The sequence below is a fragment of the Gavia stellata genome, chromosome 5 (assembly GCF_030936135.1).
Source record: "Gavia stellata isolate bGavSte3 chromosome 5, bGavSte3.hap2, whole genome shotgun sequence".
NCBI lineage: Eukaryota > Metazoa > Chordata > Aves > Gaviiformes > Gaviidae > Gavia > Gavia stellata.
In genome coordinates this window covers 43,256,517-43,284,372 of record NC_082598.1, presented here as the reverse complement: position 1 = coordinate 43,284,372, position 27,856 = coordinate 43,256,517, and the positions used below count along the sequence as shown (strand labels likewise).

Sequence of the window (27,856 nt, the reverse complement as noted above, 5' to 3'; positions counted from 1 at the left end):
TTTGTTCATAAAAACCTCTACACAATTGATTATATTATGTAAGAAAGAGCTTTCTAGTGGTGAGAATAACTACGTCTCAATCCCCCCCTTGCAACCTAAGCCTTTCGCCTTGATTCATCGATAGCCAAAATTGCTAACAGCATGAAATTGTGCCAAAACCAAAGGGAATGTTACTATTAGCAGACTTATTTTTACCCCCATCTGTCCTACGTTGGAGAAAAACAGGGTTTTTTCAACGTGTATTCACAGGTCTTAATAGCTAGACATCTAATCATTTTTATTGCTATCCTCTGGACTCCCAGCCAACATTTTTCTTGAAGTGTGAAGCTCTAAAGAATGAATATTCTGAGGCCCTGTTAGGGCTTAAGTATGTGAAGGTTGTCACATACAAGCGCTCTGCTTTATGCAACCCAGTATGAATTTCTGTTTTTACAACAGCATGGCACTTCAGTTGGCTTATGGTCTGCCTGTAACTTCAATCACTGTCTGTAGAAGACCTGGCCAGTTATTTCTAAATATATTGATACTTTTGATTTTCCTTTTCTAAATAGAAACTTATTCTTTCTTTCCAAATTATCAACGATACTTTCAATCCTTACGCTGCAACCTTTTCTGCTTTGTGTTATGGTAAGTATGCTGTAGTTACACTATTTATGACATTCATAAAAAAATCTCAGCAGTCTGACATAGTCTTTTTTTTGCAGCCTCGCCCCAAGTTATGGTAAGTAATTACAAAAGTCTCTACCAACTCTTGAACTACAGGACATGGTTTGATCTTGCATTTCTTTTTCTGCAAATCTAATGGAAAGTGTTTCTTTCAAAGTGAAACAGCTTCACCAAAATGGGGAGAATGCAACCATATTACACCTTCCATTTAAACAAGTAACTTTACCATTCAAGTAGAATAGGAAATTCAATTTCCACAGCTCACATTCTGGGTACAAGTTGCATTAGTAACACTAATATATATAAAGGAATATATATTCTGAAAATGCAAGGCAGCCTATGCTTTGCTCTTCTCATTTGGAATTCCATCATTCTGTGATTTACAGCTCTTCATTTCTTACGTTTTTCAGGTAACATATCAAGGTGTGGGCTCCCTCCATTGTTAAAATAAGCAATCTCCAACTGAATATGAAAAAATAGGATTTCACTGTAGTGTTGCTAATGCTATACCATTATGCAGCACTTCCCAGTGCTCTATACTGGAAATGGGAAACTGCTATTTACCATCTCAAGCCATATGTAGTATTCAATCTTGTTTTGCATTCACCTTATCCGTTTATCTTCCCCCCCCGTGCCTCACCTTTGTATTAAGTTGATATCCACTATATAGAAAACTTTCTATGATTCAGGTATCCCCATACTTGAAACTCAAAGTAGATGATAAGATATGGTAGCCTGTAAGCTGATTTGGGCTTTTTTTTTCCTTCATTTGTACACAGCAGAGACTAAAAAAATCATTGTACCAGTGTAGGAAAAAGGATGAATAAATACAGTTATCTGCTATAACTAAAGTGCTTCCTTAGTGCAAAAATAGTATTTCTGAAGGCATTTTATTTTTAGAGGAGCTGGGCAATGGGATAGAGGTATATTACACTGCTTTTATATCTCTCTTCCAGGAAGTAACATAGGATTGCGTAGTAGTTAAATATTTTTCACCCATTGGCAATCCATATTGCTTGGTAATTTTATAGTCATGCCTTTTCATATTTCTTTGGTTATTGGACATCATTTATTGGCATAAGTAACTTAGTTGATTTAACAAATGGTGCAATGTTCTTCTTTAACTGTTACTTCAATCTTAAGGCTGTTCAGCTGTTTAAAATCTAACAGCAATTCAAGTGTGACAGGCATTTGAGGATCTGCAAATGCATTGATGATTAGATAAAAAGGCTTTTATTCAATAAATACACTTAATATATTTTTTCCTTTTATAAAAAAGTCCCTTTGATTTTTCTTTCATCTACAAAATAATAAAAGAATAGCAACTAAAATGATCCTTTTCCTGTACAAAACTTCTACCATATACAATATAATCTACAATGCTTGTAAAACAAAAGTGAAATAGAAATTGTATCTCTTTATTAGCATGTCTGAAGTCACCATTTTTTTCTTTACAAAATCAGAATTAACCTAACTTTCCTAATAAAATCAATTTCACAAATCATGAATATGCATTAATTTTTCACTTCCTACCTGTCTTTGACAGTGGAAGTCTGTATTCTTGTGCCATATCTGCCAGCTTGGCAGTTGTCAGAAGAAAATGAGCAAAATTTTCCTCTACTTTGGTGTTGTACTCATTTACAGCATCTGCAAATTCTTCTGGCAGATCTTCTAGAAAGACCTGAAATAACATGCTGTTTATTGCTTAATTCAGATAATTTCTCCAAAAGTGTCAGTTCTACATTGGTGCATACATAAAGTATTAGTACAGATATAGTGTATTAGTAGAAAGAAGGAAAGAGTACAGCTCCAAACTTTACCCAACTTGTCAGACTGCCTGACCATCTAGAATTAATGGATCTTAAAGACGAACATGAATTTCATGCAGAAAAAGGCATGGAAGATAAACAGTAAGTATAAAATTCCTGGATTTTTACTCACAGAGTTCTTGGCAAACAGCTCTATTAAAGATGTTTCAGCTAGCTAAAAAGTGACTTTTGAAGGGCTGCCTTTCCCAGATCTTGATTTGCATATCTTGGTGTTCAACAGGTTCCCTACCAACATGACAGACTGATGGCTTTGCTGCCATTAGCCACAGCAGTCCTGTAATCCCTCCTACGTGACTAGCCACTTTTCAGAAATAAGTAACATTTTTCCTCTTGGAATGCTTGCTGGAAACTGGCCACATAAGCATCTTCATCTGGAAGACGTTTCCTTTGTGTTCCAGCCATAGCTGTGTCCTCCAAAATTTTAAGGCTTTGCATAGAAGAGCCAACAGGAGCACATGAAAAATGTTTCACTTTCTGCCTGTACCCATGGTGGGTTAACTTTGTGCATAACTAATGTTAATGCTCGTCCTACTAATATTGTCCCATTTTTGGAAAAAGCCCTAAGCCTACAATCTCATATACCACAGAGCATGCTGGTGTCCTTCTGGGTCATTGGTATGTGTCACAAAAAGCTACAGCTCCTTAGATGGAGACAAAGTTCTAGCAGAGTGAGAAGAAAGTAAATTGCTATTTGGGAAAGAGATACTGGAGTTGTATTGTATAAAGAAATGCTGTGTCATTTATACTTTTACATTTTGCAGTATCATGACAGTAACTATATAAGCATGTCACCATTAAAACATACTTGAATAATCTGGTAGTTTTCGTTTAACCTGACAGTCAACTGCTGCTTCTGTGGTTAAATCAAGGCTCTTTATTTTATTCCAGTAAGTACTTTTTTCATTATTCTAGCTACTTGTGTTGCCTGTAGGTGGCAAGGTGTTGAGGGGGTGGGGGGAGAGGCGGGGTGGGGGGAGAGGCAGGGAGGGTGCATGGTTCAGGGCTGGCTGCTGTGAGAAGAGGTCAAGGGCTGCCCTGTGACAGACACAGCCAGCTCCAATGGCCCCACCACAGGACAGAGCTGAGCCCATAAGGCACAGATGCAGCACCTCTGTGAAAGCTTATTTAAGAAAGGGCAAAAATGTCACACAGGCAGAGAGAGAAGCAGCAGTGCAAATACCAAGATCAGAGAAGGAGGGGGAGGAGGTGCCTCAGGTGATGAAGCGGAGATTCTCCTGCAGCCTGTAGAAGAGATCACAGTGGAGCAGAGATTTCCCTGTAGCCCTGTCAGTGGAGATGGCCATGCTGGAGCAGATATCCACATTGCAGCCTGTGAAGGACCCCACACCAGAGCAGCTGGATGTCTCCTGAAAGAACTACAGCCCATGGAGACCCCACACTGGAGCAGTTTTACCCTGAAGGACTGCAGCCCACAGAGAGGACTCACACCGGAGCAGGGTTACAGGTGAGGAGGAAGGAGCTGCAGAGCGAGCTGTTAAGAATCGACCAGAACAATTCATTTCTCATCTGCCCTGCACTGCTTGAGCTAGGGGGAGGTAAAGGAGTCAGGAATGAAGGAGTAAAGTTGAGCCTGGGGAAGGCGGGGTGGGGGGGGAAGGTGGTGTTGAAATTTTTATTTTTTGTTTCTCACTACCAAAATCTATTTTAATTGGCAACAAATTAATTTAATTTTCCACAAGTTTACAGAATCACAGAATGATAGGGCTTGGAAGGGACCTCTGGAAATCATCTAGTCCAACCCCGCCACCAGAGCAGGTTCACCTAGAGCAGATTGCACAGGAATGCGTCCAGGCCAGTTTTGAGTATCTCCAGAGAAGGAGACTCCACAACCTCTCTGGGCAGCCTGTTCCAGTGCTCTGCCACCCTCCAAGTAAAGAAGTTCCTCCTCATGTTTAGATGGAACTTCCTATGACCAAGTTTGTGCCCGTTACCTCTCGTCCTGTCACTGGGCACCACTGAAAAAAGACTGGCCCCATCCTCCTGGCACCCACCCCTTCAGGATTTATAAGCATTCATAAGATCCCTCCGTCAGTCTTCTCTTCTCCAGCCTAAAAAGACGCACGTCCCTTAGCCTTTCCTCATAAGAAAGATGTTCCAGTCCCCTAATCATCTTTGTAGCCCTTTGCTGTACCCTCTCCAGCAGCTCCCTGTCCTTCTTGAACTGGGGAGCCCAGAACTGGACACCGTACTCCAGATGCGGCCTCACCAGGGCAGAGTAGAGGGGGAGGATAACCTCCCTCGACCTGCTTGCCACACTCTTCTTGATGCACCCCAGGATGCCATTGGCCTTCTTGGCCACAAGGGCACATTGCTGGCTCATGGTCATCCTGTTGTCCACCAGGACTCCCAGGTCCCTTTCCACAGAGCTGCTCTCCAGCAGGGCAGCCCCTAACCTGTACTGATGCATGGGGTTATTCTGCCCCAGGCGCAGCACTCGACACTTGCCTTTGTTGAATTTCATAAGGCTCCTCTTTGCCCAACTCTGTTGAGGCTGTTTTGCCCGTGATCATAACTGGTAAGCAATTTCCCTGTTTTTGTCTCGATCCACAAGCATTTTCATCCTATTTTCTCCCCCATCCTGTTGAAATGGAGGAGTAAGAGAGTGGCTGGGTGGGCAGCTACCTGCTAGCCCACCAGACACTAGTCTAACTAACAAAAGGAAACAAGTTCATTGAAGTGGTATACGACATAAGTTACAGTAAAGACCAATGCTTTCTCTACCTTTGACTGGCAAAATGTGCGTTCATATTTCATTGAGCAGGCTGGAAGATATTTTCTGCCAAATAGGTTTGCTAGAATGAGCACTAGCTTTTCCAGGACATCTTCTGAAAAAACAGTTGAGCCTATGTCAAAGCAGAAAGTACTTGGGTTAAATATGAAAGTGTTAAAAAAAATTTTTTTTTTTTAATTAAAATAAACCACTCCTATTCAGGTGTTTCCTTCTCAGCTGCCATTGTCATGACAGAGGTTATGCAAAACTATGTTTGATAAAGATACAAAAGACTCTGGTAGATAATTAAGCTAATATGTACTAATTAATACTGTATTCTTATATGTTCACATACTGCAGCATATCTCAGTGTACAGAATGGATTTTACTCATGTAATGAGACATTAGTAGTACTTCATTTTTTTTAATTTGTTGATATTCAGAGCGGTCATCCATCTTATTTGCTACATGGCATTCAAATCTTGCTTTGGAGTCAGAATAATTATTTTTTCTATGTATAGCATTCTTTTCTACCTCATCAGAATGTTTCACAAACAGTAAATTTAGGTTCACGATGCTAGCATTGTCATATGTGTGCCTTGACTTTCTCAGACAGAAATATAAGCATATGCAGACTGTGTAGAAGCAGAGGCCAAGGATATGAGGATGAAGGCCAGGCAAGCAAAAGGTGGCAGCAGCAAGAAGACACACAGAAAATTTCAGAAGCATTGGGGTTACAGAGCCTGCCATAGACTGCAATTAAGATACAGGGAGTATTATTTACCTTTAATTGGCTGGCACAATTTGTGGAATAAACCTTTCACAAGAAAGCTCACTAAAACAAAATTTGAAGGTTCGTAATAGTACAAGTGTGTCACAAGCCCAGCAAATCCTGTGGGGTTACCTTCTTGATCCAAGTAGCCCTATTTAATTTAAAAGCAAAAAAATCTTAGTTGTGAAAGATGAACTTGGATATGAAAAAAATATAAAATTCTGGCATTCAGAAGAATAGTCCTTCGACCTAATGCATAGGTACCTATCGAGACCATTCAGTTTCCACTGAAAGGCAAAAATTTGTCCTTACTGAAAAACAAGTCACCAACTATTTGAGTATTTCCACGAGATTTTCATCTCCCTGTGCAAGGCATAGATCTTGACTTCATAGTTTTAGTGCCAATTTAGATCATGCAAATGAAAAGTGCATACAGTCACCAAAGTAAGATTTGATGCAACTTTCATTAAAAAAAACTATTAACCCAAATGTTTGATGGGATAAAAGCACAGCAAGCAGTGGTCTGTCAAATATGTTGCTGCAAGATGTTTGGGTGCTAGAAGCTTACATAGTTTCAAAAAACAACAGGACAAGCTCATGGAATAAAACTCCATCAAAGGCTGTAAATTCCAGGACACCTCTCCTGTCAGAGATCACTCTGCGTCACACCCTGTAAGAAAGTAGGGAGTATCCAGAGAATCAGCATTATATGGTCGCCCTTTTTTTTTATTACACTTCCCTGCGAAAATTATTGGAGACAGGATACTAGGTATGTGGGCCAGGTTTTGTCCAGTTCTTAAGCTAACTGTAACTTTTCAGAAACATTATTAATCTCTCTTGTACACTGACTAGATTCTTCCTTTCAATGGGAGTATCGGACTCCTGGTCTCACATATAAGGGTCATTCAGCACAGGAGGCAGAAATGTTGGTTAAGGCTCCTACTGGGAGCAGGACTGGGAAAGCTAGGCACAGATGATTTGTTAATATAATCACATTATTGGTGCCTCTTACTGCCTGTAGTCCTGGGCTGTAAGCCAAAATGAAGTAATGCATAAAAATTTTCTGAAATGGTATCCATCATATTGAAATTATTACAATGGAGAGATACACCACTAATTTTCAGTCTTCTCTAAGACCTACTTCCTAAATTTTTGTTAGAGATACAACTTCTCCCACCATTTCAGAAATCATGTCATCCTTACTGTTTTAAACCCCTATCATTTCACATGCATGCATCTTCATATAAATGGACAACTCATATTTTCCTGATCAGTTTGTAATCATATAGACCATACTGTAAGATTTTCCCAACTGAATTTATTCCATAACATAAGTAGCTCAGAATTAACCTCAAACTTAAAGCACTCTAGTTTTATCTGTTTCCTTAAATGTCTTTCTAACAGAAATAGCCTGTTGCTGTGGAATATAAAATATATGGTTCTTTAAATGAAAGCATACTAACACAAACAAATGAGAATCTGTAGATTTAAGAATAACTACTCTTTACGAGAACAAGTTAAAACCTACCTCTTTGAGAAGAAATTGCAAGGAAAACATAAAATAAATTTTTAATATTTCAGCATATCTATCTTTTCTGAACGACATCAGTGAGTGCTTCAACACTGACAATGCCTGGTCAAAAGAACAGGAAAAAAAAAAGAAAAATAAAAAGAAGAAATTACAAATCCAAGTGAATGTTGATACTATAACAAGCAAAGAAATTCAATATCCAGCTTTTATGCTTTGTTTCATCAATTGGTTTTCAGGGTAAAAAAAAAGCTGGGTGGGGATTATGTTGTATTTTTATTTAAATTGAATGCCTAACTCCTGGAAATGCTTGTGAAAAATTCCATCCTCTGTCTGTCAGATGTGTGTGCATTTTCTAAATTTATGCTGAGGTTTGTAAAGTTAATTAGATTAAATTCATATGAAGATCTAAAAGACAAGGATTTAAATATCATTAAACTAAAACCAGGAAGTTTTGAAATTACTCCTTACACTTCAATACCATTTTAATATTTAACACAGAATTTTACCAATGTACTTCGTTATCTTAAGAAGACTTGTCTAAATTCATTCAGTGAGTCCTTGAAAATAAATGTCTATATGCTGAAGTGGATGGAAAAAACAGATCATCTGGAGGTAAGAGTTCCTTAATAATTACAAGAGATCTCTGACCAAGTTGTAATCATGGTCATGGGTTATCTACTTAAATCACTGCATTAAATGGCAAAAATAAGAATTTGATTTCAGAGAGTTAGTATGCGGATTTAAAGAAGTGAGTAATACAAAGAATTTTCTCATTGTTTCAACTGAGATAGATAGCATTTCATAGCTCCCCTCTTCCCTATGGAAAGGTATGTTCACATCTTTTCCTCAAATAAAGCTGAAATTTTAAATATTGGAAGACTTTCTGATTTTCCAAGTTAATGCAAATATTGCATCGAACGAGAGTCAGTAAAAATACCTTCCTGATAGCAGCATTCTTTCTGTTGTTAATATTTATTGCTAAGAATAAATGCATGAAAATGGACAGTACAATACTGTGTAGAAGATGGCACAGGTACTAGAAGCAGTATAGCAGAGTATGCAACTTCATTTAGGGGCAGATTGCTTACTTCTGAGGTGCATAACTTCCTGCTCATGTTAAGGAGACATTATAATTTAATTAAATTGCTATTAAGAAAAAAAAAATATTAAACCTTTGCTCTGGCATCTGCTTTGTCATCAGCCTTCGCAGCCAACAGCATGAGTCTCAATATTAAGGAAACAGTCAGAGGAAACTGGCCTTTCAACTGAGGTACGTTGGATTTGATAAGTCTTTCAACTTTGGGCAGTGGGATATCGTAGAAGAACACATTTCCAATCATATCTTGTCCCCGTCTTCCAGCACGTCCTGACATCTAAGAATAAAATATTTCATAATTATATTATTAAAATAATAAAATTATTACTTTTTAAATAAAATATACCTAAGTTGTATATACTGGTACCATCTATACAGTCTTAATAAACCATTTATGCAGAATTATTAAAATAATGTGTGCAAAATATGTTGTACCTCAAATATAGCCCGTTTACAAATGTGGTGGGTTTATTTGCTTTTTTATATATGAACTACCAAATTTGGTAGATGACCTAAACACTGGCCCGGATACTTACTTTCTCTCACACGTCTTTTTAACATTTATATTTCTTCAATGTAAGTTTTAGCTTAATTTATACCTATACACCAGCTTTATTTTCAAGTAACATTTAGCTCTGAATTATTTCTGGGTAGATTTGGGGCAGAGGTAGTCTCAGGATGAATAAAGAGCAGAGAATATGAATAAGGAGTAGAGAGAAGCTGTGTAAGGGTGTATTCCCTTGCTTGGATCACCTGTTCTTGGTCAGGTCCATTGTGGGGACTTGTCCCTTGTACCAGATGATGTGACAAAGGTGGAGTCATATCATTTATGTGCAGCAGAAGGGAGATGCATGTAGATCTGGCTACTGCACAGATCCACTCACACTCTGACTCTGAGAGCTACCTGCCAGGTGATGCCATCAGCTGTATCTGGTCTATATGGCCTCCTGACCCAGAGGCAAACTGGCAGTACTTCATGAAAATACAGGTTTGAAAAGTAGCACAAAGGCAGGAAACAGGGGCTAATGAAAAGGTTAGAGTCTCTCAGCCCATCCAGTAAGTTGTGCCATAACTGGAGACATTCTGCTTTATTGCATTTGCAACCTCCTCTACACATTGCTGTGTTGCATTGTGTGGAGTGCCACTTCCAGGATGGAAGGAATTCAAATGTCCCTATTAATCCAGTCAGCAATCTTTCTTTTCTTCGTTACATCCCCACTGTATGTTCTTAGAGCGTATTTTTCACACATTTGTAAAACCCTGGCTAGAAAAAAACAGCTTTTGTCTTTCCAGCTCCCCTAACTGAAAGCTGAATCTATGCCTTTAATTCACTGAGCAATTGTAATACTTTCATTGTTGAAATAGGTCTTTTGACTACGTACGTTATTTCTGGGCTGGCAGTTCTGAAACATTAGTAAAATCACCTTAGCTAAAACTATTATTGTCACCAAAACGAACAGCTAAAACTCAGAACATACCCAGAAAGTATATGTAAAAGAGAAGACATTTTTCTGAACTTGTGTGTGATGACAGCTACATATGTACTGTTCTTGTAATAAAAAATAGGTGTTCCATTTCCATACCTGTCTGTAATTTAGGGCATCTAAAAAGACAGAATCTTCAGCAAAGACAACAGATTTACATGGCATGTTGATTCCTAGAGCAAGTGTTGAAGTAGCTGTGACTACCTATAAAATATCAAACATGAGTATATCTATTAGAAATGGCAATATCCAATTTAAAAAAACTACCTGTAATATCCAACTTAAATCAACAGGAATTTTACTATCATTTCTCATATAGCTAAACTTTAATATGATTAATTTAACAGAGCTATGAACATACATGAATTTCACTTTTTAGTGTAGTTCATATAGCTATTATATATGGCCATTAAACTTTTGTATCCTGAAAGTTTATACCATATCTTTTATGGAACACAAATTGAACTAATATTGAAACTGAACACAAATTTAAATATTCCGTGAAGACAGTACAAAATATCATAAACCTATAGAGTTCATTTAACTAAAACACATTCAGTTGGATACTGCGGTAAAAGACAATAAAAAATGTTTCTATAAATACTTTAGCAACAAAAGGAGGGCTAAGGAAATTCTTCACCCTTTATTGGATGTGGGGGGAAACACAGTGACAAAGGCTGAGGTACTTAACACCTTCTTTGCCTCAGTCCTTAATAGTAAGACCAGTTGTTCTTGGGCTACCCAGCCCCCTGAGTTGGAAGACAGAGATGGGGAGCAGAATGAAGGCCCCATAATCCAAGGCGAAATGGTTAGCGACCTGCTACACCACTTAGACATACAGAAGTCTATGGGGCCAGATGGGATCCACTCAAGGGTACTGAGGCAGCTGGCGGAAATGCTCACCAAACCACTTTCCATCATCTACCAGGAGTCCTGGCTAACCGGGGAGGTCCCAGTTGACTCAAGGTTAGCAAATGTGACGCCAGTCTACAAGAAGCGCTGGAAGGAGATTCTGGGGAACCACAGGTCTGTCAGTCTGACCTTAGTGCAGGGGAAGATTATGGAGCAGATCATCTTGAGCGCCATCACACAGCATGTACAGGACAACCAGGCGATCAGGCCCAGCCAGCATGGGCTTATGAAAGGCAGGTCCTGCTTGACTAACCTGATCTCCTTCTATGGCAAGGTGACCCGCTTAGTGGACATGGGAAAGGCTGTGAATATTGTTTACCTGGACTTCAGTAAAGCCTTTGATACCGTTTCCCACAGCATTCTCCTGGAGAAAACTAGCTGCTCATGGCTTGGACGGGTGCACTCTTCGCTGGGTAAAAAACTGGCTGGATGGCCAGGCCCAGAGAGTTGTGGTGAATGGAGTTAAATCCAGTTGGCGAATAGTTACAAGTGATGTTCCCCAGGGCTCAGTATTGGGTCCAGTTTTGTTTAATATCTTTTATCAACGATCTGGATCAGCAGATCAAGTGCACCCTCAGTAAGTCTGCAGCTGACACCAAGTTGGGTGACAGTGTTGATCTGCTTGAGGGAAGGAAGGCTCTACAGAGGGATCTGGACAGAACGAATTGATCGGCCGTAGCCAGCTGTATGAGATTCAGCAAGGCTAAGTGCTGGGTCATGCACTTGGGTCACAACAACCCCATGCAACGCTACAGGCTTGGGGAAGAGTGGCTGGAAAGCTGCCTGGCAGAAAAGGCCCTGGGGGTGCTGGTTGACAGCCGGCTGAATATGCGCCAGCAGCGTGCCCAGGTGGCCAAGAAAGCCAACAGCATCTTGCCTTGTATCAGAAATAGTGTGGCCAGCAGGAGTAGGGAAGTGATTGTACCCTGTACTCGGCGGCTGGTGAGGCTGCACCTTGAATACTGTGTTCAGTTTGGGGCCTCTCACTACAAGAAAGACATTGAGGTGCTGGAGCACATCCAAAGAAGAGCAATGAAACTGGTGAAGGGTCTAGAGAACAAGTCCTATGAGGTGGCTGAGGGAACTGGGGTTGTTTATTCTGGAGAAAAGGAGGCTCAGGAGAGACCCTATTGCTCCCTATAACTACTTGAAAGGAGGTTGTAGAGAGGTGAGTGTCGGTCTCTTTTCCCAAATAACAAGTGATAGGATGAGAGGAAATGGCCTCAAGTTGCACCAGGGGAGGTTTAGATAGGAAAAAATTTCTTCACCAAAAGCATTGTCAAGCATTGGATCAGGCTGCCCAGGGAACTGGTTGAGTCACCAGCCCTGGAGGTATTTAAAAGACGTGTAGATGTGGTGCCTAGGGACATGGTTTAGTGGTGGACTTGGTCGTGTTATGTTAACAGTTGCACTCGATGATCTTAACATGTTGTCTTTTCTAACCTAAATGACTCTATGATTCTATGATATGCTAATCTGAAGGATAGAAACTCTTAGTTAGAAGTAAAGTTCTACATCTATCCGTTCACTTAGTTTATTTCATTTGTTTGGAGACCCTCATGTCAACTTATTTTTAAATAAGCATGACAAAGTCAATGCAATATATTTTACCACTTGTGAAAGGTACACTGTATTTTTTAATTAAATATATGGAGAATTGAAAATTAAAAAAAAAAGAACTGATCCAAATTTACCAACCTTGATATATCCCAGCCTGAAAAGCATCTCCACTACTTGTCTTTCCTTGGCGGTCATAGATCCGTGATGATACCCAATGCCCCTCAGTGCCATCATTTGCTGCAGATAACCTCTTCTCTCAAACCTAAGTCGATGAAAAAACTTCCTCAAAGTCTACAGATAAAAAGAATGTTAAGTATTAACCACAACCAGGTGTTGTTAATGAAAAAAAGTCTTATCTGATAAAGTTCCAAGCACTACAGAGAAATACAACTGTTTATGATCTTCACTGAACCTGAAGCCCAAAGTATATAATTGGATGCATACCATCAGTAGCTTTATTATGACAATGAATCCAGGCTCTTCAGTACACTTCTATACACCATCAGGTTTTTTCACCTTTGCAACAAATGCCATTACAACAGTCCCAATTGTCATACCACGCAGCCAGATGCAGCCAGACGTGGCAAGCTTGCACGTTCATGACTTTCCTACTCGAAGCATGGCGTCATGACCATGTACTGTGTGTCGCTATCACAGAACAAATTCCTAAGTACCTATGTGAAAGCTGATGCTTTTTTGCTTGTTTGTCATCCCTGCTTGGTACCACCATCTCATCTCACTACACAGTTAGAAGCTTCTCTTTCCCAAACTCAGAAATAGCACTGAATTAAGTTTTTTTCAGTATTTTCTGAACTTTACTCTACAGCTGTCATCTGTTCCAAAGTCTAAGCTAATTCTTTGCTGCCTTTACCCATGTGCAATTGTGAGAAGCAACGTTCCTTTCATGCTGGCTGACAGCAGTCCAAAAATGCCATTAGGATCCCAAGTTCCCAGGATAAGGAATCATGAGAATTTTCAAGTTTGGTCCCAATTCACAGAATTTTCCTCTCTTTCAAGACACAACACAATAAGCAGAAAGCATTATCAAGACACTTCATCAAAATTTTGAGCAACTTTTCTCTGAATTAAGAGCTATATATCACAATTACTTTTTTTAATCAAAAAAACCCAGCCATGAAGAGACAGCTATATGAACTACAGTCATGTTTCAGGAAGCTTAGACCAGAGGGGATCTCCTGGATCAAGGCACAGTCACCCACTACTGCTGGAAATCACGTCATATAAATCTCTTTCATAAATTATTCCTTAATTATTTGTATATAAATATGCATTAATATTTCTGATGGACATCTGCAGATTTTCAGTGCTTTTCTCACCTTTTCTTTCCTCAGGTGGCATAAACACATTGAAGAGCATGGAAAATTTTGCTTTGTGGGGACTGGAACTTTTAGAGCCTAAAATAATTTATTATTTAGTATTTTTACAAGATATGAAGGGCTTAAAAATGTTTTGATAAGCACACAAAAGTGCCATATAGCCTATGCTGATGCCTCAGTCAGAAAAATAGGAGTCTGAGTTCTGAATCAACGAGTACTGGAACTGCATTGCTGATAGTTCATGGAAATTAATTCATTGTAGTATACATTCTAGGACTCCTATCACAAGGACAAGTCAGCATCTTTTTATTTGGCAGAATGAAAGTTGTCCATATATCTTAAAAATAAAGTTATCCAAGATTGATACCTGGAATCAAATTTAAATGGAAATACTCCAAATGTTTCATGAAGTCAATGCGTACTGTTATGAAGTACAACTGCATCACACATTATATGTGGTTTATGTATGTATGCACAAATTCATGCATTTTAGACATATAAAACCAAAACCATGTTATAATTATCAGTTAATTACTTACATCTTCATCCACTGCTTTAGGATCAGCGTAAGTACACACAGAAGGGATAGCAGTTAGCCTTTTAAGTCTTTTTTCTAACTGTTGTTTTGTAGTCAAAAGAAGTACCATGTTTTCCATTTTACTGGAGCTCAACTTTTTAGTATCCCTGTATACAATATATAATTAAAAATATTATTTCTGTAACTAACATATATTTCTCTATTTTAAAATACTCTTTTGGTACTGAAAGATGCAGACTCATTCCCTTTTAAACTGTAGGCTCAAACATGTAGGTAGATCTGTTAATGTAAATTTACTGATAATGCTAACAGCTTCCTTTTATCATGGCTTATATGCAAAACAGCAAGCAATTCTGGGTGAAGTAGAGAGGAGGAATTATGGTGATCTACAAAAATGAAGGAAGATGGAGACAGCAACTGTAAGTACCTCATTTAGCAAATTAGTAAACTAACAAGATTGCACAGTAGAAGAATTAAAGATGAAAGAGAAATGTGATGCATTTACTGCCAATAACGACATGGACTGTAGGAATTTAGAGCAGAATTTGAAGAAGAGAGGAGGAGGAAAACTATTTAGAGACAGATTTTTCAAGCTATTTCAATGTCTAAATATGTGTCTAAATTCTTACTGGATTTTCAAGTTCTCACTACCATTAAAGTCTACAAAGTTCACTCATTCATGATATTATTTCCAAAGAATGCACTGTAAATTGTCATGATTAGGAGGGCAAAACCAAGATGCTTTATGTTGCTGACAATTCTGATAACTATAGCCATATTTCATTGCCAAATGCCTTATAAAAATCGATACTCTATGATGAAAAAAATCAAGAAAATTCAATGTTAAGGGGGAAACAAATACAGTACAACCCAAAAGGCTGACAAATATTCAAAGAACATCTCACCAGCCAGGTGAACTCATACTTCAGAGATCCACCACTGTAACCAGCGATGGTGAGGCTAAATTATGAAAATATTCTCCCACAATGGCTGACCCAGCACGAGGGTCGGATGCTACACTGTTTTTAAGAGATGCACGACAAGTTACTGTCTAGAGGAAGAGCCATTCTGATATCTCAGTAGTGAATTATTCCAAATTGACCAATCTCATATACTCAGGTCTCTCTCTTTGATTCTTATGTTGTAGGGCCAGCACCTTACACAGTGTCAGCAACACTGGTATCTTCCTGCTGCCTGTCTATGTACTAGGTACTGCTGATTGATACCTGCCATACAGCTGCTCCTACTGTGTAGGTTGCTAGAGCACAAAGAGGAGCAGGAACTACCATACTGCAAGCTGTATGATGAATGTGCTGCTGTAAGGTACATTCCCCAAAAATAAGTTATCACAAAATTAGGCTCTGTCACAATATGTAAGCTTTTTAATAATATATAGTTATAATACTTACTGAGGGTTGAATTTTATTAGCATTTTTTTCACTTTTCTTAGTTCATTCTTTAAATGTTCTTTTTCCCTCTCGGTATTAGGGTCTTGTTCACTTTTTTGCTTTTTCAGCAAATTGAAGAATACATTCTTGGCTGCACATTCCACTGAATCCACGTTAAATCTTAAAGTAAATAATATATAATATACATCAGTTAGGTGAACTCTAATAGAGTTTTTATTTATATGTAATAATGTCACAATAATATTCAGTGAGCCGTATCATCTGACAATAGTTAGAATCTAATCATTAGAAGCATATACCTATTCCATCTCCAAATTATAGTCCACATTCACTTTCAAACTCCTATTATTCCAAAACTGAGTGGTAAAATGTAAAATGGTTCTGCTAATAAATTATCTATGGAAAGTATGCTCAACTCTACCTTTCCCTAAGCTGGACTCTTGGACATACAGATAAAGCAAATTATAGCTGAAGTCTTTTTAATTCTTCTCAACTACTCAGTTGAGAATCACTGCCCGTCTTTCTTGGTCTTCTACATAGCTGTTCTTCCTCATACCTTTTTCAGTATTGGACAGTTGGGAGTTGAACTGGGATGAAGACTTCTCTGGCTTCACTCTGAAAAAGTTTTTTTTTTTTAATTCTTGTTGCAGCAGGCAGATCCTGTTAACTAACACCATACAAGATGTTGCCAACACATGGGGTGAGGTTGCATCCTAGTCCATTAAACTATTCAAAAGTAATTCAAATCTGGCAGTCACCAAGAACAGAAGCAAAAATTGAAGGACTTTATCCTTTTATCCAGAAAGAACAAATACATATTTTAAGGCTAGGAAATAAATTCTCCTTAACTTAAGCTTTTCACATCTTTACAGATGACAGAGCTCAATAACAGTCATTTGCCATTTACTCTTTTTTTTCCCCTTTGAAGCTCAGACCGAATGATCTAATTTCTCTCTATCATTGAGTTTATGCATCTGTCAGGAGTACTGAAGTGGTGCCAGCCTGTTCTTTTCCTTGGCGGCTCCAAGAAAAGAAAAGCAAATTCTAAGTACTATTTTCTCCCTACCACCAATGGCTGTGATAGCAATTTGGCTTCTACAGCTCTGATACCCACTCTCTCAGGAGTCTCCATTAATTCCATGCTAACATAACACCATACAGGATGACTGCTTTGTAACCTCATTCATCAATAACGGCTTACAGAGAAAAAGCTTACCAGCATCACTGAAGCATAAATATCAGTCTATCACTCCAAGTCCCTGTCTACTGTGAGGGCTACTCATCCCCTTCATCTCCAACACAATTTCTCAGGACTGGGACATTTAACTAGAGAGATTTTTATCTTCATTTTAATTCTGTCTGACTCTTGTCCCTTGTCTGACTACAAAGACACTGAGGAGGTCTACCAAGTGCTGTTTCACTACACCTGTGCCTTAAAAGACCCTTAGATAACAGATTTCTGTACCTCATCCCCTACCTTGATACCACTAGGTTCTGCCTCCATGTTCACTGGTCTAAGATGTGTTCCTGTCTCACCATGATCATTTATCAACTGTCTAGGATATTCATACTCTACTCACGGTCCCTTGTCAGAGCCATAAGTCACCAAGAATTTCTAAGAACTCGTCATTCCAGGGCAGATGAGAGGAAGGCACTTAACCATCTCCCCTAAGGAGAAGCACCTTGGAACTTCCTATTGAGCGCCCCAAAATGATGTTGCAGTTCATACAGCAGCCCTGAAATTATTCCTTATTTGGAAGAATTACAAATATCTAAAAGTCCTTTTGAAAACTGTCGGTTTCAGCTTGAAATCAGCCATAACATTAATTTACAACTAGACCATCACTTTTTACTTCTTCCTTTCTAGAGTTCTTTCAGAAATGCCTTTTTATCAGCATCAAGCATGTGAGAACTGAAATGGCAGTGAGCATTCTACCCCTAACTATCAAAGTGTCCAATGTAAGAAAGGGCAAAGCTTCATACTGATGTGAGAAAACTTTCCATTTTCACATGATCGTTCCTATGCATTATTACAGTGAGAATATGCACCAGACAAGTGTTTACTGATAAGCAGCTTCTTTTTATTATTAAGTCCAGCATTGAGGCACATGCCTACTTTACGAATATTAGCAATATCACTGACGATAACGGCATTGTCAGTAAGCTCTAAGTTGTGCATGTTTGATATTATGTAATTACATCTCACATATATGCAAAACAGGTTGATTGATGCATGTAACTGGATGTAAGATGAAACTGTTAGAGGCTATGCAGTGGAACCATCACCATGTAACAAATGCACACACTAATAGAACCTTATTCCATCCTTTTCCCTAGCAAATCTGCTCCTACATACCCCATTTGCACCTCTAAATAAACAGCATACACTTTCCACAACTGAGAATCTGACTCATTTTAATGTGATTCAGTTTCTTGTAATTTTCTCAGACATCATGCATGGATTCTACCCTTTCCACACAGTAATTAAATGCTCCCAGTTTTATTTTTATTTCAGCTAAACCTTTAGTACCATAAAGATATATGGGTTGACAAGAGTTTGTAGGCCTTTACTTTGTATGTTTTAAAGCAAAGGTGCAAATACCATATAAATGGCATTTGCCAAGCCATATCAATGCTTCTCTCTAAACCCCATTTTTCTGAATATAGGCAATACACATATAATAAATGGAATGTAAATACTTACATAAAAAATATGGCAGGCAACTTATCCATCTCATGTAATTTATCAACAAAGCTTGCAAAATGCTTCCACTTTTGCTGTTCTGAGCAATCCACAGGTTTTGGCTTAAGGTGCTCCAGTAGCTCATTCACCTGACCAAAGTAGTATTATTGTGGAGATTTTAATGGCAGAAACTTCTGGTCATAGGCTAACAAATATGAAGATTCCATTTTCCTGTGTCAACTTCTATCAGTTCAATTTTTTTAAAATCATTCAGAACTGCAATAGCCACATACGGTTTACAGACTAAAAGGTCTGCAAGTTATCAGCTGCCACTGGTAAGAGCTCAAAATGCAAGTTGTTGTAGCACTCATGGCTACCATCACTATGCAAATAATAAAGTATCATTAACATACTGATTTTGATATATTTTCACATTTAAGTGTCATATTTCAAGAAATTTGTTTTTTCCCCAGATATTCTTTATTTTTTCCTCATTGGAGATTCACCACTTCCTCATATTCCTTTTTATGATATACGAATAGGTGGCCTCCAATCAAGGAGTTGATTTTCTGCTCATTACTTTAATTTCTGTCTTTTACATGGAAACATACATACTGCCTGTGGTTACAGAGAAGGTTTCAAATGAGCAGCAGAAAGAAGTAGATTAAAAAAGCAGAGCAATGGTACAATATTCTCACTTATTGTAGGAGGTACCTAAAGGAATCAGGAACTGAAATTTCACAGCAGTATCAGAAGTCTGATTCCCAGAGAAGCTTGTGAAAACATCACCTTGAAAATGCTTATGGAAATACCACAAATATTAGTGCTTATCTTTCAAGTACAGCAGCAGTTAAACCTAATAAATAATAATTATGGGAGGAGAAGCTCCCGTAATTATATTATTACATATCATTATTATTATTATTTCAAAGTTGTACACAATCTTAAGAAAGCACCCTGTAATAAACTGTTACCTTCTGTCTTTGGCCAAGCACAATCCATTTGCTTAGCTCTTTCTTCAGTTCCTGTTCATATTTCCTCACATCTGCCTTTTTTATTACTACTTTATTCTTGAAAGAGACAAACTCTTCAGGATCTAGCTCCTGGAAAACAACATTAATATAAAACATTTCAGTACTTTGTTATCTATTTATTTTGATATATTTTGCCCACAGCTGTATATACACACCTGTGCCCTTGGCCACTCTTGCCAGACTTTCACCATTGTGTCATAAAGCTGGATGCTCTCTCGTGGAGACAGAGAAAGATCTGAAGGAATACCATAGTTCTCAATCTGCAAGGAGTTTAAACAGAAGAAAAATAAAAGAATCATTTTGATGGAACCCATGTTGCCTAAATGTGACAGTTGTTAAACAATGTTGACACCAGTATTATGCTTACATGATTGACTGTTAATGCAGCACATGGATGACAATGTTCAATGATAAAATCACTGCCCTTTAGAGAACACACATACTTTTCCAAATCATTGTATCTTTCTTCGTACAAGACTGTGAAGAGACAAAAATGCTGTCATGATGCACTTGGTTGTTTTAAAAAGTACTTAATCCTGCAAGATTTGTTTTTATTTTAAAAAAACCAAAAGAAAACACTTAAGTTCACACACCATGATTAAAGTTTTTGCAGAAATAACACTAAAATTTATTTCTTAGTTACAAAATGTTCTGATACACACCTAGTCTAACACGATATGATTTCTTTTGTGCTTGTACTTTATATTTCACTTTACATTTTCTTGTAAAGTTCTTTTCAGAGTTTGTAGAGCTTCCTTCTATTGTATTCTCAGCACGTTGCCAATACCTTTTCACAGATTGTAACCACCTACAGTGCAAGAATAAAATAAAAATAAGAGTTCTAAAAGAAATTTTAAGAAAATTGCTACAGCTATAATAGATGAATTACTACAATCTGCTGAATTTCTCCTACAAATTCCTAGTCCCCCTCTCACCATCTTCTCCAGCTTATCCCAGGGTGCAAATAAAAAATGTGAAACAGCACCATTATATATATAAATATAGTGCAGGTGTCTTCTCTGATTGATGATGGACAAGTGTGCTTATCAGGCTTTGGCAATTAAATAGATGTAAAAGCCTCCTAAATTCCTCTGCACAGCTCAGTTATAGGGTCTGAAGGAACAGTAGTGCCTGTTCTCATTACAGAGTTAAGAGTTACAGTATTGTGTTGTGTCAATTGGGGGAGTAAGGGTAGCATAATACTTATAACAATATAACTCCAAATCAGTTGCCTCCCAATAGTAATTGACCTCTCTATCTAACACAGCTCATATCCAATTTAAATATGCTCTTGTGACAAGAAAATTCCACACGTACTCAGTTAGGTGTTCCGGGTTACTGACAGTAGCAGAGAGCGCCAAAAACGGACACCGAATTGTTACCAGAAGATGCTCCCAAACCTCTGCTCCAATTTCACCACCAAGACAATGGACCTACGTTTTTGGGAAAAAGGATTAAAAGAAAAGAAGAAGTGTTCCTTATCAAAGTGCACCCATTACAGGAGTTGTTTTGTGTTTTGCAAAAATCAAAAGTTTGGCAAGATCAGTACTGAATAATTCTTATGTTGTAGCAAATGACCATGAGATCCAAATCAAATGACCAGTAAATCCCTCTCCATACTTCACTGGATAGCAAATTAGTCTAAATTTCAATACTACTTTCACTGTTTGTACTCTAGATACTCACTGGCATCATTAGTAATTAATTCTATGTAAAAGAAAGAATACAGTAGGAATTTTAAATTTTTAAATTTAAATAATTTAAAATTAATCATTAATTTTTTCCCTGGAAAGACTGACAAATACCGTATGATGTGAAATGTGTATGATCCCAGTCTGCAAAGCTCTATTTGTGCCACTGAGACTACAGTGGCAGCTTTTAGTTTTTCAGTTGACTGGCTTGAAAGAAATAAAGGAAGTTTCTGGTAGCTTTAACGGAACTGTATGTCCTCTTGAGGACTAACAGAGTTTTAAGTTCTTTCACTGGAGTACATAAACACTACCAACAAACAGGAAAAAGCAAGTAAGTCTGAAATAATATTTCTGAAAGTTGTTCTTTTTACCAGCAATAATGTATGTACTGAAAAATTGAGTCACTGGCATTTTCCCTCAAGATTTTTCGTATATTTGTTAAACTGGTTACTATTAAAAGATGCCTACCTCATCAAATATAACATATTGTATCCGTTTGGTCCATTTCTGGCAACGAGGAGACAGCATCAAGATTTCTAAACACTGAGGCACAGTCACTAGTATCTAAGAAGAAAGGTTTGTAAAGCATTATTTTCAAGTCAACCAACTAATCAAGTACAAGTGGATTCTATATTTAAAAAGCATTTAAAAATAGGTATGTATTTGATTTCAAGGTAAGCAAGAATGAATGAATGATTGGTCACTGCTGTCTTCAAGAAGGGCAGGAAAAAGGACCCAGCAAAGTACAGGCTGGTCAGCCTCACCTCAGTCCCCAGGAAGGTGATGGAGCAACTAAATCCTGGAAATTATTTCCAAGCACATGATGAACAAGAAAATCATCAGGAGTATTCAGCATGAAGTCACCAAAGGGAAGTCATGCTTGACAAACCTTGACCAGCTTCTATGATGAAATGACTGGCTTGGTAGATGAGGGGAGAGCAGTGGATATCATCTTCAGACAGACAATACAGTTGTCCTCACAAACAAGCTGTTGAACTATGGGCCAGGTAAGCAGATAGTGAGGTGGACTGAAAACAGGTTGGAAGGCTGGGCCCAGAGGTTGGTGATTAGTGGTACGAAGTCTAGCTGGAGGCCAGTAACTAGCAGTGTACCCCAGGGGTCAATAGTGGGTCTGATCCTATTTAACATCTTCACTAATGATCAGGATGATGGGGAAAAGCATATCCTTAGCATGTTTGCTGCTGACACCAAACTGGGAGGAGTGGCTGATATACCAGAGGGTCATGCTGCCATCCAGAGGGACCTAGACAGGCTGGAGAAATGGGCTGACAGCAACCTCTTGAAATTCAAAAGGGAGATGTGCGAAGTCCTGCACCTGGGGAGGAACAGCCCCATGCACCAGTGTATGCTGGGGGCCATCCACCTGGGAAGCAGCTCTGCAGAAAAGGACCTGAGGGTCCCTCCAGACACCAAGTTGAACAGGAGGCAGCAATGTGCCCTTGTGGCAAAGAAGGCTAATGGTATCCTGGGCTGAATTAGGAGGAGTGTTGCCAGCAAATCAAGGCAGCGGATCCCTCCCCTCTACTCAGCACTGATGCAGCCACACCTGGAAGCCTGTGTGTCCAGTTCTGGGCTCCCCACTACAAGAGAGACCAACCTAGTGGCCTTCTATGATGGAATGACTACATCAGTGGACAAGGGAAGAGCTACTAATGTATTCTATCTGGACTTCCGTAACGTGTCTGCTGTATGCTGGCAACCAAAGAATTTTAATGTTTGTTCTTTCAACCAGAGCAAGTAATCAACTGCATGTCCCCCAAGGATGAATAGGTAAGGTTGTATGCCTTAGACTGAAAGTTTCTGGCAGTACAGGTATGCTTAGATTTCTCCTGAACTTTGTATTTAGTAATGGCACAATTGTTATAACTAGAATTAACATTTTCAGAAGCCAGATGAAATACAGAAGTCATTATTATTATGTGTTAAAACACCCATAGAAATATACCTGAGAATTCATGACATCATTGCGATAATCTCGTGTGAAGACTCCACACACTGCCAATCCATCCGGAAGTTTCTTGGTGAATCGACTGTATATAGTTCCCACCACTTGGTTTACAAGGGCCTTAAAGAAAGCAGGTCATTAACAAAACTAGACAGTGTATGTCTAAAGGCATATGATACTCTGAGACACATAAAAGCATTCAATTTTGGCACTAGTGTTAATGTAGTAGACTATAATATATTGTGTAATGTACTGTTAAGTCTAGACTGTCAACAATGTTAACTTTAAAAAGATATAATACTTGATTTTCAGTTATACTCAAATGCTTTCAAAGAAATTCAGTGTTGTGTAAAGTGAGTTATACATTATTAATTCTGTATTTTAATTATTTTCAAAGCACTTAAAAAAAGATCACATTCTACTGCATCTACAAGCACTTTAATGATCTCAAAGTCCTGGGGCTGCAGGTATAAAATACATTTCAGCACTCAGGCTGATATTCAAATGAAAAGATGATTTTGATGCCCAACCTGAGTATAACCACAAAAAAAAATATTTTACTTATAAAAAAGAATCCGTAGAGTTTGTTATTGAATAACAGCACATATAATTCAATATCCAAAAATTATATTGCTAAACATTAAATTAAGTTTTGGAAGAAATGAAAACATTGTGCCTCAGCACTTAAGTCAGTTTTTAACTATTAGGATAGAACTCTCATTTAAAAATATCCCACTGCCTAGAGTTTCATAAATTTTCTCTTGAAGCATCTAATGGTGAACTCAATTAGAAAAAGACAACTTGACTTGCTTGGTCGTTGTTCTGTTCTAACATTACTTTCACCATGTTGGTAGGCTTTTGGTACTCTCACCATTTACTTAACATGCTACTTATAGCACTTCACATATATTAGCGTTTCTGACCTTACAATACCTATACATACATTAACAGACAAAAACTCTACATGAGCTTAAATATTTTGAAGATTTTTTGTAAATATGTAAATGTAAAACAGAATGTAAAGATTCAATTTCTAATATAAAAAAAATACATCAACTAAATTTGTGTAACATGTTACCCCAAACAGTTTTAGAATCATACTGAGAAATATCATAGTCATACATACAGAATATGTAATAAGATGCAGCCTTACCTTTGTAGGAGCAACATACACAACTACTCCATCATTGCTTGTTTTCAGAACTTTTTCCATGCAATAGTATGATGCATATGTTTTTCCTGAGGAAGTGGGAGCGACAATCACTGCAGACTCATTATTATCTACAGCATCAAGAAGTTCTCGCTAAGAGAAAAGCAGTTACTTATGTCAAAATGTCTTGTTATGAAGTTCTTATTGAGTAAAACAGCTTTTTCTGTGAAAACATCTCTTATTTTTGCATGTAGACTTTATATACATATTTTAGACTACAGAAAGTTAGAGTTAACCTAGTTGTTTTATGACTGTATTCTTTTCTTTTAAACTGTTAGTGGGAAAAAATGGACCTACAAATTATAACTTGTCTATTTCAATTATTTGGTCTGAGATACTGATACCAGATACTCTGAGTCCAAACCTGGACATTTTCCAATTAAAATATAAAACCAGTTAACTCAGCAGTGTATAATTTATTTCCAAAAACTTTATTGTTTTATACAAGGCAGTATTTTTTTCTTGCATTATAGTAGTTACATCAGTACTGTCCAAATCTCTCTTCTGCTCCTAGCATACAGTGTTTATTAATCTGTTTTATTCTCTATTATTGTCTTCCTCCACACTCTCTCACCTCACATAGGTCTGTGAAAGGATGTGGAAAGGGGTACAGAAAAGGAAACAGAAATACTACTAACACTATCTTTCTCTATCAGCACCTATGATAAGTTTCAAGTTGCTTTTCAAGCAAGTGACTATTATGTTGCAGATATGGACATGCAAAGCAGCAAATTCAGCTGGCCTCCCCAGTCAAATAATAAACAAAAATCTGAGTTAGACTAACACTACTTTAGACAGAAAAGTTATTTCTCAACTCATACTACGGATAATTCTTTAGGGACAAATTAGCAGAGGATGAACAGTCAGAGATTATCCAAATGGGGGGTTACCACCATCATATATAGTAAGAAGCAGTGAAATCCCATGGATTCGGCATTTCTTATGTTGAATTCCTTGGGCTAAGCTCTCTGTAGAAAAGCTCTCAGTGTAAAAAGAACATGGAATACAGTCCAAAATGATCTACTGAATTTGTTAAAATTGTTAAAAAATTAAATTTGTTTAACAGCATTATTTTTGACAAGTAGTATAATAATGTGTATTTTTAAATGGAAAAAAAAAAATCAAAGATAATTTCCATTAACTTTATGCAAAAAGTTTGTGTCTCGTTACCTGCCATGTGTCTGGTATGAAAGATTGCACTCGGGGATCTGGATCATTTCTCTCTTCTCTGAGCAAGTAATAATCCATGTATTGTAGCTGAAAGCGAGCTGGACCCACTTCGATAGCATAGTTGCTTATATTCTGATCATTACGTTTTCCTGTCTGTAAGGTCAAATGAAAATTCAAGTTGGTTTGAAAGCTAGCAAGAGATTAAGAAAATGGCATATCTTTTGCTCTGTGGAACTCTGCAAGCTTTGACAAACGTATAAAAGTGCAGGTGATTTTTAAATAATAACTTGCAGAAATCTACACCATATAGCCTTATGTCAGGGTTACACTTCTATCTCTTCAAAGGAGACTATGTTCTAAAAATAATATGTCTTCCATAGCCAGTGGTAGTGTTTGTTTTGTTGTCAGAAGAGCTAAGAAAACTGGCTAGCAGGCAAAGCTCAGCCTCTTCAAGCTATTGCCTGCCAGAGCCTTCTCATCCTGTACTTATGCCTCTTTTCTTCAGCCTGCCCTGACCCCTTGTGCAATGAAACACAGTTGCAAAAGGAAATTCAATATAAGGACTGAGTGTGATCCCAAATTTTGTAAAGCATTGTTTTTTTAAACAATGCATATATACCCTAAGACATACCAAATTTAATGTTCATGGGCACGTCTGGTTACAACATCTCATCCTGAAAGCTGTATAGAAAAGCATTACATGTTACAACATACAACAGAAGATCAGAAAAATCACATAATAATTTAGGTTGTCAGGGATGTCTGGATGTCAATTAATCCAACCCATTGCTAGAAGCAGGTGCAATTAGATCAGGTCACTCAGGGCTGCGTTCAGCTGAGCTTTTACTATCTCCAAGGATGGAGATGTCACAACTTCTTCAATTTCTTGAAATAAATATTTTCAATTATTCCTACAAATTTAAGTTATTCCTAAAATTCCCCCAACTTTGCAAAAGTAATAATCAGAAACAAGCAGCTGCAAAAGCAAAAGTAGGTCCAAAATGCACTGACTGATCTAGAGCCCTTCTGAGGGGGACATTGAACTTGCCAACATAACCCTTCTATCACCACAAACGTTTACAACAGACTTTTTGAGATCCTTGGATCCTACAATTCTACTTCCTGAAATGTATTATACTATATTTGAGGCACCAAATACCCTTACAATAACTATGTAGCCAAGAGCAAACAATCATCGTACACCAGTTGAATTCACATAGGAAAAGAGACAAATAATTCCCGCTCTTCAAGGGAAGAAAATTTCATACAAAACAATCGCTTCCTTCCTCACCTCTTAGACCTGATCCTCAAGGAAGGATGATAAACACTTTCCAGAAATAAGCTTCCAAAAATTCCTAACTCTACTGTGCCTGAAAAATGAGACACTGACGTGATTGATATTGGTTTTACAGTTCACTGTAATCTTCCTTCCTTTTGCTATTGACTCTATATTCTGCAGGCTGTGAGTTATATCCTCCCTGATACAGTGGCCTGAGAGCCACTGTAGCATCCCCTCTCCCTAATAACAGCCCATCTACACACAAAGGTATCAAACTGCTCTTAACATTAAATCAGCCAGTGGGCAGGTTCCTAACATGCAGAAAAGCATAAGGTCAATCCTTAGAGAAATTACTTCAAAGCCAAATTCAGTGTAGCTACTGGTGGTCTCAGCTGTGCTAGCAAGGACAAGCAATTCAGTATCTGAAACTGTTTCCTTCAGAGGTGATCAGTAATACCGTAAGAACAAATAGGATAGTTTTCATCCACCTCTGCAGTCTCAAAGATTTCCTTTTCTAAAGTAGCACATTTAGGTGTGTTAGAGAGCAGGTGCTCATCACTTAGCTTTTAACAGTTATTTTTAACACACAGAGCTCAGCTGATGTGATGAATTGAACAGCAAGTACCTCTCAGAGATGTCTAAGGCATCAGGCAGACATAACTAAAGCAAATTAATCCTGATGCATGTTTCAAAGCATATCTTTGCAGCCATATGAAGTTCTATTTACTAAAGGGGAAGTGGCCTATTGTGCCAGCTAGCCCTCACATCAAGCAGAGAAATGTATCGATGGAACTGAAGAAGATTAGTATCTGAAGCAAGAATAGACAGTTCCAAATCTTATGGCACAATACAGAACAAAAAAAGCTCAATATAGATCTTCTACACACTGTTCAATGCTTAAGAAAACACTGTTGATATTCAGCTACAGATCCAGTTACAGTAGAATCATTACAGTCTA

General features: G+C 37.9%; 1 protein-coding gene across 1 annotated transcript in view; it reads right to left on the bottom strand.

The window, feature by feature from the left end:
* DDX60 (DExD/H-box helicase 60) overlaps nt 1-27,856 on the bottom strand; it is a 47,051-nt gene that overhangs the window by 3,889 nt on the left and 15,306 nt on the right. The window contains exons 15-33 of the mRNA XM_059817762.1: nt 25,620-25,772; nt 24,393-24,542; nt 23,240-23,359; nt 21,742-21,837; nt 20,900-21,015; nt 20,245-20,390; nt 19,950-20,059; nt 19,738-19,842; nt 19,523-19,651; nt 18,570-18,697; nt 15,866-16,024; nt 14,458-14,602; nt 12,720-12,872; nt 10,209-10,313; nt 8,702-8,902; nt 7,527-7,631; nt 6,011-6,149; nt 5,238-5,359; nt 2,200-2,347 (exon numbers count right to left, since the gene is read on the bottom strand). Coding sequence (XP_059673745.1) covers nt 2,200-2,347; nt 5,238-5,359; nt 6,011-6,149; nt 7,527-7,631; nt 8,702-8,902; nt 10,209-10,313; nt 12,720-12,872; nt 14,458-14,602; nt 15,866-16,024; nt 18,570-18,697; nt 19,523-19,651; nt 19,738-19,842; nt 19,950-20,059; nt 20,245-20,390; nt 20,900-21,015; nt 21,742-21,837; nt 23,240-23,359; nt 24,393-24,542; nt 25,620-25,772 — 2,530 coding nt within the window. The remainder of the gene's footprint in view (nt 1-2,199; nt 2,348-5,237; nt 5,360-6,010; nt 6,150-7,526; nt 7,632-8,701; nt 8,903-10,208; nt 10,314-12,719; nt 12,873-14,457; nt 14,603-15,865; nt 16,025-18,569; nt 18,698-19,522; nt 19,652-19,737; nt 19,843-19,949; nt 20,060-20,244; nt 20,391-20,899; nt 21,016-21,741; nt 21,838-23,239; nt 23,360-24,392; nt 24,543-25,619; nt 25,773-27,856) is intronic.